The following is a 17,415-nucleotide window of genomic DNA, read 5'->3' as shown; positions in this document are numbered from 1 at the left end:
GGCGAGGTTGGACCAAGCGGCGCGGTGAAGGACGAGCCCGTAGATGAGCCCGACGAGCGCGACACACAGGATGTCGTCGTCAACGACATGTACAACTTCCACCAGTACTACGACGGCTCTGGCCGCCGCAAGTACTACTAGATTAGGGTTTATTTCAAATTTTATCGAATTTCGTTCGAATCTATGTAATATATAGCAAATTTGAATGAATTCCCTTAAGTTTTAAATATATAAAATTTTGTTTGAAGACGCGGGTGGGAGCGATGTCCTTCAAACGTGACACGAAAAAAACACGTCCGTACTAAATCCGATGCCGTTTGGGGACACTTTGGGGACGCGGCTGTGCGGACAACCTTGCATTTTCTGAATCGATATACACAAAAGCCCCATGTGCAGTGGTGCAGACCAAACAGTCTCATGAGAGTTGACTCCGGGAGACTTTGACTATTCTCGTCTGCCAATGTTAACGGGGGCGTCTGGGCCTGGCCTGGGATAATAGAGTAGCCCAAATATTCCAGTAGATAAACAGTAGTGTGGGTGAGGCTGGGCCGTGGAGAACCTACAGCGCCGCTGATGGCCTGGACTGGACACGGCGGCACCGGCACGAGCACGACAGCACGAGGAGGAAGGGGATGATAAAAAATGCGGTGTCCTCGCTGATGGTGCGCCTCCTCCACCTGCCCCGGGCTCCCGCTCCCACCTACCGCCCCTTCCTGCTCCCGCTCCCTCGCCCCCCGCGGCTGCGAGTGGCCGCGTCGGCCACCTCCCACCTCGCCGCCATGTCCACGGCGGCGCAGCAGGCGGTCGCGGACCAGAAGCGCGCGGTGCGGTCCGAAGTGCGCAGGGCGCTCAAGGCCCTCTCCCCCGACCAGCGGGCCAGCGAAGGTGATCCCTCCAACCCCTGGCCCACCAGCTGCTCGTCGGTTTGCCACTTACAACTTTGCTGATGGAGTGTTAGCGCCAGATAGAAACTAGTGCTGAAATTTTGTTAGCCTGAACAAGCAGCATGTAACTTCACGATGATAGATCGTCATCAACACTAGAGCGCATGCCTATGATATATGAATCTGATTCTGATGCGGAAATTTTAAGCAAGTAAAATGTTCTAGTGCCATTCTAGTGCTTAGCAAGACTATAGTCTAAGAGGAGCAAGGATTAGTGTACTCACCTTTGGGCTTTGGGCTACTATTACTTCAACAAAGGAGATACACCTAGTGCTACATAATTTTTTTTTTCCTTTCGTCTCTAGAGACCTTAAGTGAAATGATGAAGAGTGTAGTATGCTTGCGTTGTTGGAACAAAGTTTGTTTTCCGCATGTTGTTTTTTCAAATATCCGGAGCTGAAAATTATTGTTTTTCCAGACCTGGCTATTCAAAGCAATATTATGAACTCTTCTTGGTTCAAAGCGAGCAAAAGGTTGTGCGCCTATATAAGCTGCGCGCAATTACGAGAAGTTGACACAACAAAAATACTAGCGGAGGTTCTATCCCCAAACTCTGGTGCGTTACTGAGTGTCCTATATACGTACCAGCTCTGTGTTATTTCCATGCCTCTAACAGTTTGGTCATTTTCAAGAACACGATGGACAGGCAAAGGATATCTATGTTCCTCGGGTGGAAGATAAAAACCGCAATATGAGGATGTTCAAAATCACGACCATGGATGATCTAATTAAAAATTCAATGAATATTCTGGAACCGTCGCCATTGGATGCCAGTGGGAATGCTCGTGAAGAAGGTATGCAGTTTATTTCCATGTTACCATGAAATTTTTCCATATATTAGTAGTATGTTTTAAGCGATTTCAATGCAGTTTATGTGCTACCACTGAGCCGCTTCTTATCCTTACAGTGTTGTCAGCATCATCCCCCGTTGATCTTCTTCTTTTGCCTGGTAAGCTCTTCATCCGTTGATACATCCCTTTCTGTCTTTTTTTTTCTTTCTTTCATGAGGACAGTCGTGGTGTGACATTAGACATTCAGTTGGATAATATTTTGTTATTCATGCAGGACAAGCTTTTGACAGAACTGGCCGAAGACTAGGACGTGGTGGAGGGTAGGACTGTACATTATCTTATCATCATGATATTTACAACATTGCCTTGCATTGAAGTTGCCAATGTACATCTATCACAGAGAAAAAGGTTGCCAAGGTGCAGTGGCATATTTATCCAAGTGGCCAACTATGAATTGTTCCACTTCTAACTTTCTGTTCCAGCTAAAAACTCCTGTAGTCTGCTATGAACCAAATAATATCATGATTTACTAGAATGCCATGCATATATTAAAAAAATGCAGTTCAATGATGTTGAAATTTCAATGCCTTTTGATTTCTGGTGTCAAAGGAACAACAGTTACCACACAAAAATTATACATATGTATCTTTTAGATACAGACACTCCTGGCTAGGGTGATCCACACACATAAATCTCTTTGTCTAGCTCACAAATCAATTGCTTGTCATAATACCTGCACACCATCTAAATCTAAAAGCATGTGGTTCCAGTCCCTGTGGTATGTGGATTAAGAACCAAGGGGCATCAACATGAATCTTCTTGAATCTGGAGTTAATGAGATTGGATACTTGACCTTACTTTCTCCCTTTTAGCTAAGAGTAGAACTCAATGTACAAATCTCACTTGGAATATATGTTTTCTTTCTTTGTATATTTTCTAGCTCTGTATAACTCAGCTATACGTACCTTTGTTTACTTGGGTGCTTTACTTATCAGTTAGACCAAGTTGTTTTTTATTTTATTTTTTCTCTTATCTAAATTATACCTTTGCATGTTTGACCAATTTAAAAGGTACTATGACACATTCTTGATGAGATACCAAGAACTTGCTAAAGAGAAAGGGTGGAGTCAGCCTCTTCTAGGTAATGGCATGCATATTTTCAGAACTTAGCTTTATGTATACTTTGCTTAGCCTTCCTTTGTTTTATTACTTCTTCATACAGGACATTGCAGGAAGTTGTTGCATTTTAGTCTATTATATTTGAGTAAAATATATTTTTGGTTGCACTAGAGTTTTGTCTTGTGGCCATTTTATTCCCTCTATGTCAGAGCAAAATCAAAGTAAACTGTTTAGAGTAGACTGTGTTGGAGTAGTAGGATCAAAATGGATAGTTTTGAAAGATGAGACCCTATATAGAGGGATCGGAACTTATTTGCTTACTATGCTGTATTAGTTTCTGAAAGATCACATGTAATATTTAGTATTTAATACATTACCATAGTAACATATTTAAGAATTAGAGCCCAATACCTTTTTTCGAGAATACACCCTGGAAAGGTGTATTAATCGTATACTCCCTGCGTCTCATGAAACATGTCGGAGGTTTGTCAAAATTTGGATGTATCTAGGAGTAGAAGAAAAGAGCCAGACAGCCCGTACAACGCCATAAATGGCAGGTTTATGCTGTCAACATGGAGTGACAGCTCCCTGTAGAGTTCTACGCCTACTCTCCCTCATGCCACCAGATTGGCACTAGCTCCGGAAAGCTAAAATCACCCGACCTAAACAGCTTAGCTAGGCGCCACCGCTCGTACTCCTCCTTGATCCTTGTCTTAATCGCGTCCACGGCCGGGCTGGCCCCATCGAATACTACGTCGTTTCTATGCCTCCAAAGACACCAAAAGATGAGTATGCTGGCAGTCCATAAGTCTCTCTGCGAGGCCCTGGGGCAATTCCTCGAGATCCACCACTCGAGCAAATGTGTATCTCCCGCGGGAACCCAGTCTAGTTTATCCAAGAGCCGTAGGACCCATGCCCAAACCTCCCGCGTCACCACACACCCTAGAAGGAGGTGCTGCAAAGTCTCCGGCTCCTGATCGCAAATAGGGCAGGCCGCCGGGTGCTGGAGCCCGTGTCGCTGCCTGTCAGCCGTCCAACACCTGTTCCTCGTGACCAACCACACAAAGAACATACAGCTGTAGGGTGAATTAGACCCCAATACCATCTATGGTGTCTGTAAGCTACTTGAGATTCCATTGGCGACCTCTTAACCATCTATAAATTTTTTCCGCTATGTTTTGTTTGGGTGCATTTGGTTTTTCTTTTCATGGTCCAATTGGTACGATGTAGTTGCAAATCATCTTGTTGATGCTCATTTGTGTAGGACTGGCAAGCAAATATCTCAGCTTGAATTATTATGCTTCTTAGATCAAGACTACATAAATGTTGAATTGAGTAGTCATGTTTTTGGTCTGGAAGGGCTTGTGTCTGTCGTGTGAACTTCAAAATGCCCATAAGAATGGGTTTGAGAACTTCAAAATGCCCATAGGAACAGGGTTGAGAAGGAAAATCTTGAGGCATTGAGGGAGCACAAATCAACGAGATACAACCGTATCTGCAATGTTTTAGTAATGAAATGTAGGAAACTAGAGTGTGCATTTATTTGGCATTAGTTTTGTATCTTGTGCTCTTATTAAGAATTAATTTCTCATGAATTCATGATGCAACCGCAGTCTCTTTTTGATGCATTTCAGTTTCTATTTATAAGAGTATCTAAAATTCTTGAATCTGGCCAATAACCAAATTCAATCATCAAACACATTTTCTATCATTTCTGGTCTCGAACTTATGTATGCAAATGATAGCCTTCTTCCCTTGAGAATAAGTTAAGAAAATGAGAGCCTTGTTTGACATGTTCATGGGAAGGATGTAGGTACAGACAGTTAGATACCAGAGGGTCCTTTCTCAGGGAAGATGCATGTACTTATTTGCTTTCTCAGTGGAGTCTTTGTAAACAGAGTTGGTGGTGTCAAACAAAAAGGATTTATCCCTTTAATTTTCCCTTTCTGTGAAGGTAGATATGTTTGATCCACCTATGTGTGTAACGGTAGCTCTGTGGACAACTGCATACCATAGTTTAAACAATCAGACTGGTGAAAGAACCGGCCAACCTGGTGAGAGAACCATCTGACTGGCTGGTTCATTAGCTCACCGGTCAGACAGCTGGCTCAGCCAGTTCTCCGCCGACGAAATTCCATCATTTTAATTGATATTTAGGCTAGATTGGAGAAAAAATAACCTCAAATTACGTAGGAACTCATAATATATGTGGTAATTCATCAGTAAATCACAAAACCAACGCATCCCAGCTGGTAATGGCCCTCCTGCCAGAGTGCTTGCAGCCAGGTTGAGATTGTGGGTTCGAAGTAGTTTTTTCCGGTTTACGCTAAAAATGGTCTTCTAAATCATAAAGTAGCTGATAAGGCGCCGATTTGGCTATCGGTCCGCTCTGCTCTTAACTATGATGTTTACCATCTTTCTGGATTCGTTACATTGGTGTAATAGTCTACGAGGTCCATTTCTGCACTCTTGCTTATATAAGGTCTCAAGGATTATCTAGTCAGCACGAGTTTTGTTAGATTGGTTATTCCTGCCGTGGTATGTGCCACTCTGCGAACAATGCACTTTCTTCAGGATTGTATACACTTATACGGCTAACCCTGCCACAGCCATCAAGCCAAGAATGCAATGGATCCCAATTTGCATTGAAATTTTTGGTTGCTGTTTACTGTTTTTCTGGTTCAGTGCTTTTGCACTGTTCTTGGTCGGAGCCACCTATGATAGTTGTGTAGCTTTTTGCCATTTTGGCGCTCTTCTAAAATACAAATGACACATTTTGATGCGTGCTTGAATGAGTGGGAGTTCTCCTATCTCTATAGTGAGTCAACGAGCCAACAACTGGCATATAGTTACATGCAGATCTAACTGGCCAAAATCATTGCATGTTTCGGTAAAATATGTATCACAATGATAACACATCTGTCACTCTACATTGCATAGTTATATTTAATCGTGAGGTCAATCTATCATCCTCTTTAGTAAATGGTTCACTCTAACGGTTTGCTCATTTTGAAGTTGCACTTTCATACTCGGTCCAAATTCTGGAGGAAGGCATCATCCCAGTCAACTCAACTGATGTTCCCATTGATGCTCTGGTCACATCCTCTGGCATTATTCCAATCAGTCCTGCAGCATTGGAGAGGGCGCAACGAAGCTGATTGGTTCACACTATGCCCTGAGTTCCTGACAGCAGAAACCCGTTCCCGAGTTCTGCTTAACAGAGCTGGGAATTGTGTATTTTGCTTGTGGATTTCTGTTTTATCGTTTCAATTTTCAATTGAGCGGAGTTGGCTAGATAGTAGCTTCTGTATTCCAAACATGAGCTAATTTTAGCTGACATTGTAATGGCGCCTTTGATCAAACAATTTATGAACTCTATGGTATTCTGAAATTGTGTCGTTGTTTTAGGTGTTACATTGTGCATCCCTGGTTATATCACATTTTTATTTTACATTTTCAGGTCCCATTGCTCTAAAAAATTATCTATTATGTTAGACTGGGTCCTGATGGAGCTTACATGTTTTACTACCAAGCAGTTTCCAGGTTTTCATGGAGCATCGTTCATGACTTTGCTCTGAATTTGGTACTGACCAAATTTGCTGAAGTTCTAGTGATTGTTCCGTTTACTAGGATTTTACTAGGATTTAGGGTTTTAGGTGCACCTGAGAAAACTTTTTTATGCCGTCCAATTTTGACGAAAGAAAAAGCAAGCTCTGTTTTTGAATTGGATTATCGACAAAAATATCGAGAGTACACTAAAGCCGTGTACCATAACTTTATAGAAGGCATCAACAATTTACAAGAATTGCCATCTTGGCTCTGTGAACAAAGAAAGAGACAGAAACATCAACACCCAACTCAAGATTGACAACTACTCTCTCGGAAAGACTCCCTCCGACTTTTACCCCGATCCAAGTCTTGAACTCATCCACTACTACAAAGCTAGCAAGGCTGATCAAACTATACTGTTTTGAAACGTTGTTAAACAGTCTAGCAATTCTTTCCTTCCATAAGCTAGCAAGAATCATCGAACTGCAGTTCAGAAAAAGGACAGCGTGCTCAAATTTGAAGACAGGCAAAATTCACAACTAAATGATTTATACTGGAGTATGTTTACAGCTTGTATCGTCACACAACATTGGCCATGTATATGACCAGAATACTTGATGAAGCCATTGGCTCGCAACAAAAATGCCAATGATTTGATCACTAAGAGCTAGCTAGCTGGGAATATCCAGTCATGACATGACTGTTCAGGGCTTACAAAAAATGTCAAGACGAAGCCATCAGGGTTTTGATGGCGTTGTCGAGAGTGAGGTCGGGGTCGTTGAAGAAGACAGTCTGCACCACCTTGTCCAGCTCTCGCCGAGCCTGCTCCCTCTGCTCCCGGTACACGTTCTGCTGCCGCCTCTCCCGAGCTTGGTGAGCGGCGGCAAGGGCCGCGCGCAGCGCATCCTGCGCGGCGTGAGGATCCAGATGGTTCGCCGCGGGCGCCGGATGCGTGATGCTCCTCGCGGCAGTTGCTTGGACGTTCATGCTGGCCTCCTTCGTCTTGATCAGGCTAGGCGCCTCCTTGCGGACGACGCCGGCGCTGCGGACCTTCATCGCCGACGACGGGAGAGAGAGCGGCGGGATGCTGGTCGTGGAAGTCGCTTGGACCCGCTTGCCTGGCACTTGCTTCGTCTTGACCACGCCGGCGCTGCGGACCTTCATCGCCGACGCCGAGTGAGAGAGCGGCGGGATGCTGGTCGTGGAAGTCGCTTGGACCCGCTTGCCTGGCACTTGCTTCGTCTTGACCACGCCGGCGCCGCGGACCTTCATCGCCGACGCCGAGTGAGAGAGCGGCGGGATGCTGGTCGTGGAAGTCGCTTGGACCCGCTTGCCTGCCCCTTGCTTCGTCTTGACCAGGCCGTCGGCGCTGCGGACCTTCATCGACGACGCCGGGTGAGAGAGCGGCCGGCCGATGGTCGTCGTGGCAGTACTCGCTTGGGCACGCTCGCTTTTCTTTTGCATCGTCTTGATCGCGGCGTCGTTGGGGCGGAAGCTGGCGCAGGGCACCTTCAGCAGCTTATCCTTGAGGCCGGATGGCTGCACCGCCACTGTCGTCTGCGGCGCCGCCACCGCCGGGTCGATCTTCTTGGAGCAAGAAATGCCCCCGACGGCAGGGGCGCTGACCTGGGTCTGTTGCTTCGGGCGATGCACGAACGGCCTGATCCTGGCGCAGGAGAGTTGTGCGACCGGAGGAGAAGCGACGAGCGGAACCGCCTGCTTCTTGCTCGCGCGGGAGTCGTCGTCGTCACTTCCGTGGCGGCGTCGTCGCTTGCCGTCCTTGGCGACGCGGGAGGAGGGGTCGACGCCGAGGCGATCGGCGCAGGACGGCGTCGGCTCGCCGGAGATGGAAGAAGCTGATGTAGAGGAACCGCGCGGCTGCGGACAAGCCATGCTGGTGTCTCTTCTTCTTGCTTTGGTGTCGCTAGGGTTTGAGGGGGACGGGGGCTCAGGAAATCGATCGGAGGTTGCAGGGAGTGTGGGCTGCCGGTAGATCGCTGTGAATCGCTTATATGGAACCAAGGTCGGATTCGTAGTCCGGGAAGCAGTAGGAGACGACTCTATAGCGCTGGAAAGAAACCCTTGCGCGCCACGGTTTTTGCATATCGATCGATCAAATTTGGAAGGTATCAGTTAATGCGCGCTGGCAGTGAGTTCGAGTCCGACTCCGGTTCCTCACTCCTGAGAACAGCGCGTGAGAGCGCGTGTGTTACACGCGCGTGCTCTGAATTTTTGTAATTCTGTGTAGGATGAGCGGTTGTATTTCGTCTTACAAAAGTACGATTAACGCTCATTTAAAAGCAATTGACAACATTTTGGCGAGCAAATATCACATGATCGCAACTATTGGGATATATGGTTTCACAAAATTGCAAGAAAATTTCGTCAGAGAACCAGAAGTTTCGAGGTATGATGTTTCACAAAATAAAAAATCTGATGATTTACTTGGCTACACCGTTTCCGACAAGCCAGATCCAACGGTCATCTGCCATGTGGCACATGAGGCCGTTTTTTTTTCTTCAATACTGGACCGAACCTGAACCAAGCCATTTGGACATTTTCACATTTTTAAAAACTTTTAGCCATTTAATTAAACAATTGAAATTTAGAAGAAAATAAAAAATCCCAATCAACTGGGGAACCTGAGCTCATTTTGCCAAGCTATTTGGGAGCATAACTTCTGGCCAAATTTCAGTCATACTCCGTATAATGCAAATTTTAAAAACACCCTGAAAAATTACAATAGTTATTTCCTTCAGTGGCTTTGTATTGAACAATTGTAATGTTTTCATTTTTCTCAAAATAGTTTGAACTACCGCCGCATTGTAGATTGTGAAAATTGGCGTGCTTGCCATCATCCTGTGTGTGCACACCTCTCCCGTTGGCACAAATGATCTTGCTAAATCTCCACGCAAAGATCTTCCATTTAAATGGTACATTGACCTTCCATAGTGTTATCACCAGAATTTGACCAAGTCAGAGGTGGGCCGTGATCAAGATGGACGTGAAGAATATATATATAGAAGAAATACGTGAGTCGGCCTTTTGTACCAAGTTGGGCTTGTTTGCCCATGTATCTGTAACATATTAGATCGCGTCTCAGTTTAGAAGTTAGAATCTTACTCGTGCACGGTTTGGTGCACGCCCACATTAGAAAGTCCCCTGGACTATAAATATGTATCTAGGGTTTATGGAATAAACAACAACCAACGTTCAACCACAAACAAATCTCGGCGCATCGCCAACTCCTTCGTCTCGAGGGTTTCTACCGGTAAGCACCATGCTGCCTAGATCGCATCTTGCGATCTAGGCAGCACAAGCCTGCCCACGTTGTTCATGCGTTGCTCGTACCGAAGCCTTTTTGATGGCGAGCAACGTAGTTATATTAGACATGTTAGGGTTAGCATTGTTCTTCATATTACATGCTTTCGTAGTGCAACCCTTGCATGTCTAGCCGCCCTACACCTATCTTAGGTGTAGGGGCGGCACCCCGCTTGATCATAGTTTAGTAGATCTGATCCGTTACGGTTGCTCCTTGTTTCATCAAGGATTAGTTTAATATCCGCAATAGTTAGGCCTTACAAAGGGTTGGAGGACCACCATATATTCGGACACCCCGTCTGAATCATGGGTGGATCGGCTCTTTGAGCCGATTCACAGGATAACCTGAGAGCCGATCGAGGCTCGTATTTAACGTTTACGTGTGTGCCCTGTAGGAAACTAAGCGAGGCATCATCCACACCTTCCTGACCAGGTATAGGTCAGGTGGCACGCCCTTGCAGTTGGCATCGGCGCGTGCGACCAGGAGGCTTTGCGGGCTGTCGCTCTGAGGGACTGGGGCCAGCCGCAGCCCTAGTTGTTCCCGGCTCTACCGTGTTGCCCGTCTCTGCCCGCCAGGGGGTTTCTGACGTCAACACATTCTGGCACGCCCGGTGGGACCGCCTTCGACATCCACAACATCGCCATCTACATCCGAGATGGCGGAAGACACTCCGGTCACGTACGAGGATCTGCTTGATGAGCTCAAGAAGAAACATGACGAGATCAAGGCAACCCTTGAAGCCGAACTCATCGGCTCTTTCCACCGAACCCGCTCCCATGGCGTCAGGTGGAAGGGTTTCACACCTGAAGGCGCGCTCGATGGAGTGGACCTGTCCGCCCCGTCAGAAGAACGCACCAGGTCGCTGCGGCAGGAGATCAACTACATGCTGGCTCATTCGCTGCACCGCCACTCTGAGAGCCTGGTGAACACCTTGGAGCGTGTCGCTCTGCGCGTCGTCAAGGAAATCATGAGCCACCGGTATTCTCCGTCGGGACCAGCTCTGGGGACTTTCAAGGGAGAGATGCCGCTCCAGCCCCAGCCGTTCGCATGGGCAGCACCGGAACTGCCGAACGCATCGGCATACGTCGTCTACAAGATTGGTGGTGATCCTAGTGACTACCAATTCCTACCTGAGGCACCCAAGGAGATCCCGCACGGATACGCGTGCGCATACGTACCGGACCGCAACGCCGGGCACTCTCGAACCAGGCGGCAATATCAGGGGCCTCTGGAACGGCAGGAGGAACTTCAGGAGCCGATCCTGAGAAGCAATCGTGGCTGGCTAAGTACGCCACCCCGACGAACCTCCAAAGCCCAGCTCCTGCGGTTGGCTTAGAACCGGAAAAGCAAGCATGGCTGGTTAAGTATGCCACCCCGGCGAACCTTCAGGGTTCGACACCTTCAGCCATCACAGCGGATCAGATTTGTGCAATTCTGAAAGATCAGTTCGGTATGATGCCGAAAAGGAAGGCGTTCGGCTACACCAAGCCGTACCCCAACAACTACGAACTGATCCCGCTGCCTCCCAAATATCGGCTCCCGGACTTCACAAAGTTTAGTGGATCAGATGGGTCCAGCTCCATCGAGCATGTGAGCCGATATTTGGCACAGCTGGGCACGATCTCAGCGTCAGACGAGTTGCGCGTGAGGTTCTTCTCACGAGTCCCTCACAGGATCGGCTTTCGGGTGGTACACATCGCTACCACCGAACTCCATCCAGACTTGGAAGCAGTTGGAAGAGCAGTTCCATGAGCAGTATCACTCAGAGGCTTCCGATGTTGGCATTGCCGATCTAGCACAAGTACGACAGAAGCGCGGAGAAACAGTGTCAGAATAAGTCCAGCGCTTCAGGACCATTAGGAACCGATGCTTTTCGGCTCATGTAAGTGAAAAAGAAGCAGTCGAGTTGGCGGTGGTGGGTCTCTCATCATCAATCAAGGACGTGGCCTCCCAAGCAGACTACCCTTCGTTGGCACACATGGTGCGAAGGCTGTCGGCATATGAACAGCGTCACCCGGATGTTTACCGGGACAAATTCAAGCGTGCGGTGACCCTGGTTGAGGCGGACGAGGATGAAGGTGCTGCGGGAGATCGGGAGATAGCAGTGGCTGAATGGACTCGAGCGACGGGCCCCGTGACCTGCAAATGGGTGAAGCCACAAGGCCCTCCAAAAGGGTTCGACTTCGACGTGACCAAGACGGAGCAGATTTTTGATCTCTTACTCACGGAGAAGCACATAAAGGTACCCGAAGGCCACAAGTTCCCCACGGTGCAAGAGCTGAACGGAAGGCCGTACTGCAAATGGCATAACACGTTCTCCCACACTACCAACGACTGCAGGGTGTGGCGGCAGCAGATCCAAATGGCAATAGAAAACGGACGGTTGATTTTCAACCAATACGCCATGAAGGTCGACACGCACCCCTTCCCCGCCGTAAACATGGTGGAGTATACTTACCATGGAGGGTGCCAGCCGGATTTCTCGTGCCAAATCAATATGGTAGATCTTGGACACCACGCTGGCAAGAATGGAGATGAGGGCAGCTGCTCTCATGACGAACATACAGAAGAAGCCGCTCCACGCGATCGGCTCCGCCAAGATGGCAAGCAGCTACGTAACAGAGGGAGAAGTGAAGAACATAAGATATCAGCGACCTCTCTCTGATCACCTCCTCAACAAGTATGTGAGTCAATACGACCAACGCCGACGGTCCAGCGATGATGATGAAAGAGATCGTCTGGCTAGAGAAGCCAGAAGACATCGTCGGCATAATCGCGATGAGGAGGAGCACGAGCGTTGTGCCAAGGGAAAGGCAAGGGAGCGAGACGACGAGGACGGACATCGGGATTGTCCCTTCTTCGAGCACTGCTTGGGATTCAGGAATGAGCCGATTGCCAACAATCGGCAATTGCCCGAATGCAACCGGAAGAAGAAGGAGGCAGCCAACGTGTCCGTGTTCGAGCGCTTAGGACCTCTCCCGCCGCGAGCAAACGAGCTGAGTCCCCTCGGTTGAAAGATCTCGAAGATTCGGAAGACGAGGGAGAAGAAGAAGACAGGTATCACCGGCCAAGGTGGTGCCACGATGGACTCAGCCGTTCCCGAAACGCAGGGTTCAACGATTGCGCGGCTCGGAAGAAGCCGAGAGGTTATACTTGCATACATTAAGGAAGGCAAGGCCTGATCCGGCTGCGAAGGTTCGGCGAACCCTGGATGAAGAGGGTCGTCCACGGAAAATGGAGTGGCGCCCCAAGCAAAGGAAAGCCGATGATGAAACATCGGCTGGCACAAACATGGTGCTCGTTCTTCCGACAAAGCTTAGTGCTCCACGAATACACGATGCACTCGAGGTGGGCGACAGCAAGCGCACCAACATGATGAAGTCAGAGATTGGGTTGGTTTTATCTACCGGCCTGAACGAGTAGTAAGAACACGACAATGAGCAAACGTGGCGAGGCTGATCCTGGTAATCGGCCCTAAAAATGTATGAAGGGACGTTACAAAACCTTCACCGAGCAAGCAAAGTGCAGGCCGATTCCAGCAATCGGCCAAAAAATTATCCTCACCATACATTTTGCCTGGGTTCAACATGTTATCCGACAGAGCCGATACCATCAATTCTCTTGACAGAATCGGCTCGGGGGGGCACCCAGGTGGATAAAACATGAGGATATGCAACGGAAGCGTCTCATCCTTTGGTGATGGGCATTGGAGTATGGGGGCCGATGCACAAGTCGGCCGTAAAAAAAAAAATTCTGAAAATTCGAAAATTTTCGAGCACAGCCGATGCAGCAGACATCGACTTAAGGATATAAAAGCCGATGCATGGCCATCGACTCAAGAGGAATGACTGGGAGAGGGAAAGTCACAGGAGAAGCGATCGTCGTCGCTCTCCTCCTCCGTTGTCCCATCGGCAAGGAAGCGGAGGTCGCTTTCCCCGTCGGTCAAGGACTTGTCGTCCTCTGACCAAAGGGAGAAGTCATGGCTAGACTCCTCCCCGGCCGCAATGGCGCGGCGGATGTTGGCTGCGTGGACCTCCGCCGGGTTCGGCTCCGGCGTCGGCTCGCGAGACGAAGAGGGCTCGGGTGGAAAGATCCGATGAAGCAGAGGAGGAAGAGGACATGGTGGTACAGGAGGGCTTTTGGAGTGCTAATGCGAAGAAGATGCAGGAACAAACTGTGCGGAGCGGTTAAATAAAAGGGGATATAGTGGAAGTTTAATGCCACAGCAGTTTCCGAGGAAGTGGTGCCTAAAAAAAAAAACTGCCAGGTCACGCGGAGAAGTTGAGAAGGCAGGGCATCATGATGACGGATGCGCAACGGTTACTGCCACGACATGACCCGACGAAAGAAGAGCATAATGATTTTGGAAATGTCATTTCCAAAACCAGGGGGGCATGTGTTATCACCAGAATTTGACCAAGTCAGAGGTGGGCCGTGATCAAGATGGACGGGAAGAATATATATATAGAAGAAATACGTGAGTCGGCCTTTTGTACCAAGTTGGGCTTGTTTGCCCATGTATCTGTAACATATTAGATCGCGTCTCAGTTTAGAAGTTAGAATCTTACTCGTGCACGGTTTGGTGCACGCCCACATTAGAAAGTCCCTGGACTATAAATATGTATCTAGGGTTTATGGAATAAACAACAACCAACGTTCAACCACAAACAAATCTCGGCGCATCGCCAACTCCTTCGTCTCGAGGGTTTCTACCGGTAAGCACCATGCTTGCCTAGATCGCATCTTGCGATCTAGGCAGCCAAGCCTGCCCACGTTGTTCATGCGTTGCTCGTCTTGAAGCCTTTTTGATGGCGAGCAACGTAGTTATCTTAGACATGTTAGGGTTAGCATTGTTCTTCATATTACATGCTTTCGTAGTGCAACCCTTGCATGTCTAGCCGCCCTTACACCTATCTTAGGTGTAGGGGCGGCACCCCGCTTGATCATAGTTTAGTAGATCTGATCCATTACGGTTGCTCCTTGTTTCATCAAGGATTAGTTTAATATCCGCAATAGTTAGGCCTTGCAAAGGGTTGGAGGATCCAGCGGCGTGTAGGGTGGCGTTTGCTAGCCCTAGAAAGGATGTTCCGGGGATCAACCTCGTGTTGGTTTTTAGGCCCTGTCTAGGATCGGCTTACGGTCACCGTGCGCGAGCGCGAGGCCCAATCGTGAGTAGGATGATCCGATTATGCGGTGAAAACCCTAAATCGTCGTAGATCTCATTAGCTTTACCTTGATCAAGCAGGACCACCATATATTCGGACACCCCGTCGAATCATGGGTGGATCGGCTCTTTGAGCCGATTCACGAGGATAAACGAGAGCCGATCGAGGCTCGTATTTAACGTTTACGTGTGTGCCCTGCAGGAAACTAAGCGAGGCATCATCCACACCTTCCCGACCGGGTATAGGTCAGGTGGCACGCCCTTGCGGTTGGCATCGGCGCGTGCGACCGGGAGGCTTTGCGGGCCGTCGCTCTGAGGGACTGGGGCCAGCCGCAGCCCTAGTTGTTCCCGGCTCTACCGTGTTGCCCGTCTCTGCCCGCCAGGGGGTTTCTGACGTCAACACATTCTTGGCTGGATCCTCCAACCCTTTGTAAGGCCTAACTATTGCGGATATTAAACTAATCCTTGATGAAACAAGGAGCAACCGTAACGGATCAGATCTACTAAACTATGATCAAGCGGGGTGCCGCCCCTACACCTAAGATAGGTGTAAGGGCGGCTAGACATGCAAGGGTTGCACTACGAAAGCATGTAATATGAAGAACAATGCTAACCCTAACATGTCTAAGATAACTACGTTGCTCGCCATCAAAAAGGCTTCGATACGAGCAACGCATGAACAACGTGGGCAGGCTTGTGCTGCCTAGATCGCAAGATGCGATCTAGGCAGCATGGTGCTTACCGGTAGAAACCCTCGAGACGAAGGAGTTGGCGATGCGCCGAGATTTGTTTGTGGTTGAACGTTGGTTGTTGTCTATTCCATAAACCCTAGATACATATTTATAGTCCAGGGGACTTTCTAATGTGGGCGTGCACCAAACCGTGCACGAGTAAGATTCTAACTTCTAAACTGAGACGCGATCTAATATGTTACAGATACATGGGCAAACAAGCCCAACTTGGTACAAAAGGCCGACTCACGTATTTCTTCTATATATATATTCTTCACGTCCATCTTGATCACGGCCCACCTCCGACTTGGTCAAATTCCGGTGATAACACATGCCCCCTCGGTTTTGGAAATGACATTTCCAAAATCATTATGCTCTTCTTTCGTCGGGTCATGTCATGGCGGAACCGTTGCGATGATCCGTCATCATGATGCCCTGCCTTCTCAACTTCTCCGCGTGACCTGGCAGTTTTTTTTTTCTAGGCTCCACTTCCTCGGAAACTGCTGTGGCATTAAACTTCCACTATATCCCCTTTTATTTAACCGCTCCGCACAGTTTGTTCCTGCATCTTCTTCGCATTAGCACTCCAAAAGCCCTCCTGTACCACCATGTCCTCTTCCTCCTCTGCTTCATCGGATCTTTCCACCTAGTCCTCTTCGTCTCGCGAGCCGACGCCGGAGCCGAACCCGGCGGAGGTCCACGCAGCCAACATCCGCCGCGCCATTGCGGCCGGGGAGGAGTCTAGCCATGACTTCTCCCTTTGGTCAGAGGACGACAAGTCCTTGACCGACGGGGAAAGCGACCTCCGCTTCCTTGCCGATGGGACAACGGAGGAGGAGAGCGACGACGATCGCTTCTCCTGTGACTTCCCTCTCCCGAGGAGGAGGAGGAGGAAGAAGAGGAGGAGGAGGAGGACGACACCTCCTCCGACGAGCCTCCGGCCAAGCGGTTCTGCCCTTGGCCGGGAAACCTCAGCGGACTTCGACAGTGACGATGATGATGCTGACGAAGAAGACGAGGACAATGAGGGCCCGGTCGGCGGCCATTGGAGCGAGGACGAGCCTGCCGGGAGTAGCGCCGACAGCGGCGACGACAGCGACGGCGAGGGCAGCGACGGCCCGTAGATAGGACATCTAGCATAGGATCAGTAGCAGTAGATGGGGCCATGTATCCCCTAGTACTTCCTTTTGAGAGAAATCAGCTCCTTATGTAAGAAGTCTATCAATGAAGAACTTTCCCCAATCTGATTTTGCCGATTCCTTTTAGCTTATCTTAGCCGATTTCCTCTCATACTGATCTTGCCGATTTGTCCCCTTTGCCAATGCGTGACGAGCCGATAGCAACGCATCGGTCCTTCGACATTTACCCTTCCATTCTTCAACTGATGATTCTCTTCCCGGTAGATACTGTGGGATTTCCAAGAGAGCCCTTAAATTTCTCCCACCGGTTTTAGCGATCCTTTTTAGCGAGCGCTCATCATTTTGTGAAGAAGGTTGCAACGAAGATCAGCCGATGGTACCCCAATCGGTTCCTCAATAGAGCATCTACCAGGCCTGTTGCCCCCCGAGTCTCAGCCAAGGCAAAACGAGAGACGAGGATACGCAAATTAGCTGTATGGACCTGGGCTTGATCATGTATGAGGGAGCTTTTTATGCGAGAACCAGCCGATTGGAACATAAATCGGCTTCCCAGAGCAGAGAGCCTTCAAGGTGAGCTGCCCCCCGAGCTTCTTCAGTTCTTCCTGCATCTTGCCGGCCAGATCGGCTCTTTTCCTTTGGTGGATCTAATGCAATCC

At 48.8% G+C, this 17,415-nt stretch overlaps 1 protein-coding gene across 1 annotated transcript; it reads left to right on the top strand.

Annotated features, from left to right (window-relative positions):
* The first annotated feature begins 632 nt into the window (after positions 1–632).
* LOC124676622 (5-formyltetrahydrofolate cyclo-ligase, mitochondrial-like) lies at positions 633–6,245 on the top strand. Its single transcript, XM_047212663.1, has 7 exons — positions 633–885; positions 1,363–1,500; positions 1,577–1,738; positions 1,852–1,893; positions 2,010–2,055; positions 2,806–2,876; positions 5,870–6,245. Exons 1-7 carry the CDS (start codon positions 633–635, stop codon positions 6,010–6,012), a joined length of 855 nt encoding a protein of 284 aa, XP_047068619.1. The 3' UTR covers positions 6,013–6,245.
* The last annotated feature ends 11,170 nt before the right edge of the window (positions 6,246–17,415 follow it).

Source organism: Lolium rigidum, chromosome 7 (assembly GCF_022539505.1).
Source record: "Lolium rigidum isolate FL_2022 chromosome 7, APGP_CSIRO_Lrig_0.1, whole genome shotgun sequence".
NCBI classification, from domain to species: domain Eukaryota; kingdom Viridiplantae; phylum Streptophyta; class Magnoliopsida; order Poales; family Poaceae; genus Lolium; species Lolium rigidum.
Note: the sequence above shows the minus strand (reverse complement) of the source record. Positions and strands in the feature narration are given on the sequence as shown.

Bases quoted from the DNA above. Each gene is read 5' to 3' on its own strand.
- LOC124676622 (XM_047212663.1), top strand. From the start codon at position 633: ATGATAAAAAATGCGGTGTCCTCGCTGATGGTGCGCCTCCTCCACCTG. The intron at 1,501-1,576 runs GTGCGTTACTGA...GTCATTTTCAAG, and splicing joins GGTTCTATCCCCAAACTCTG to AACACGATGGACAGGCAAAG. The intron at 1,739-1,851 runs GTATGCAGTTTA...TTATCCTTACAG, and splicing joins TGGGAATGCTCGTGAAGAAG to TGTTGTCAGCATCATCCCCC.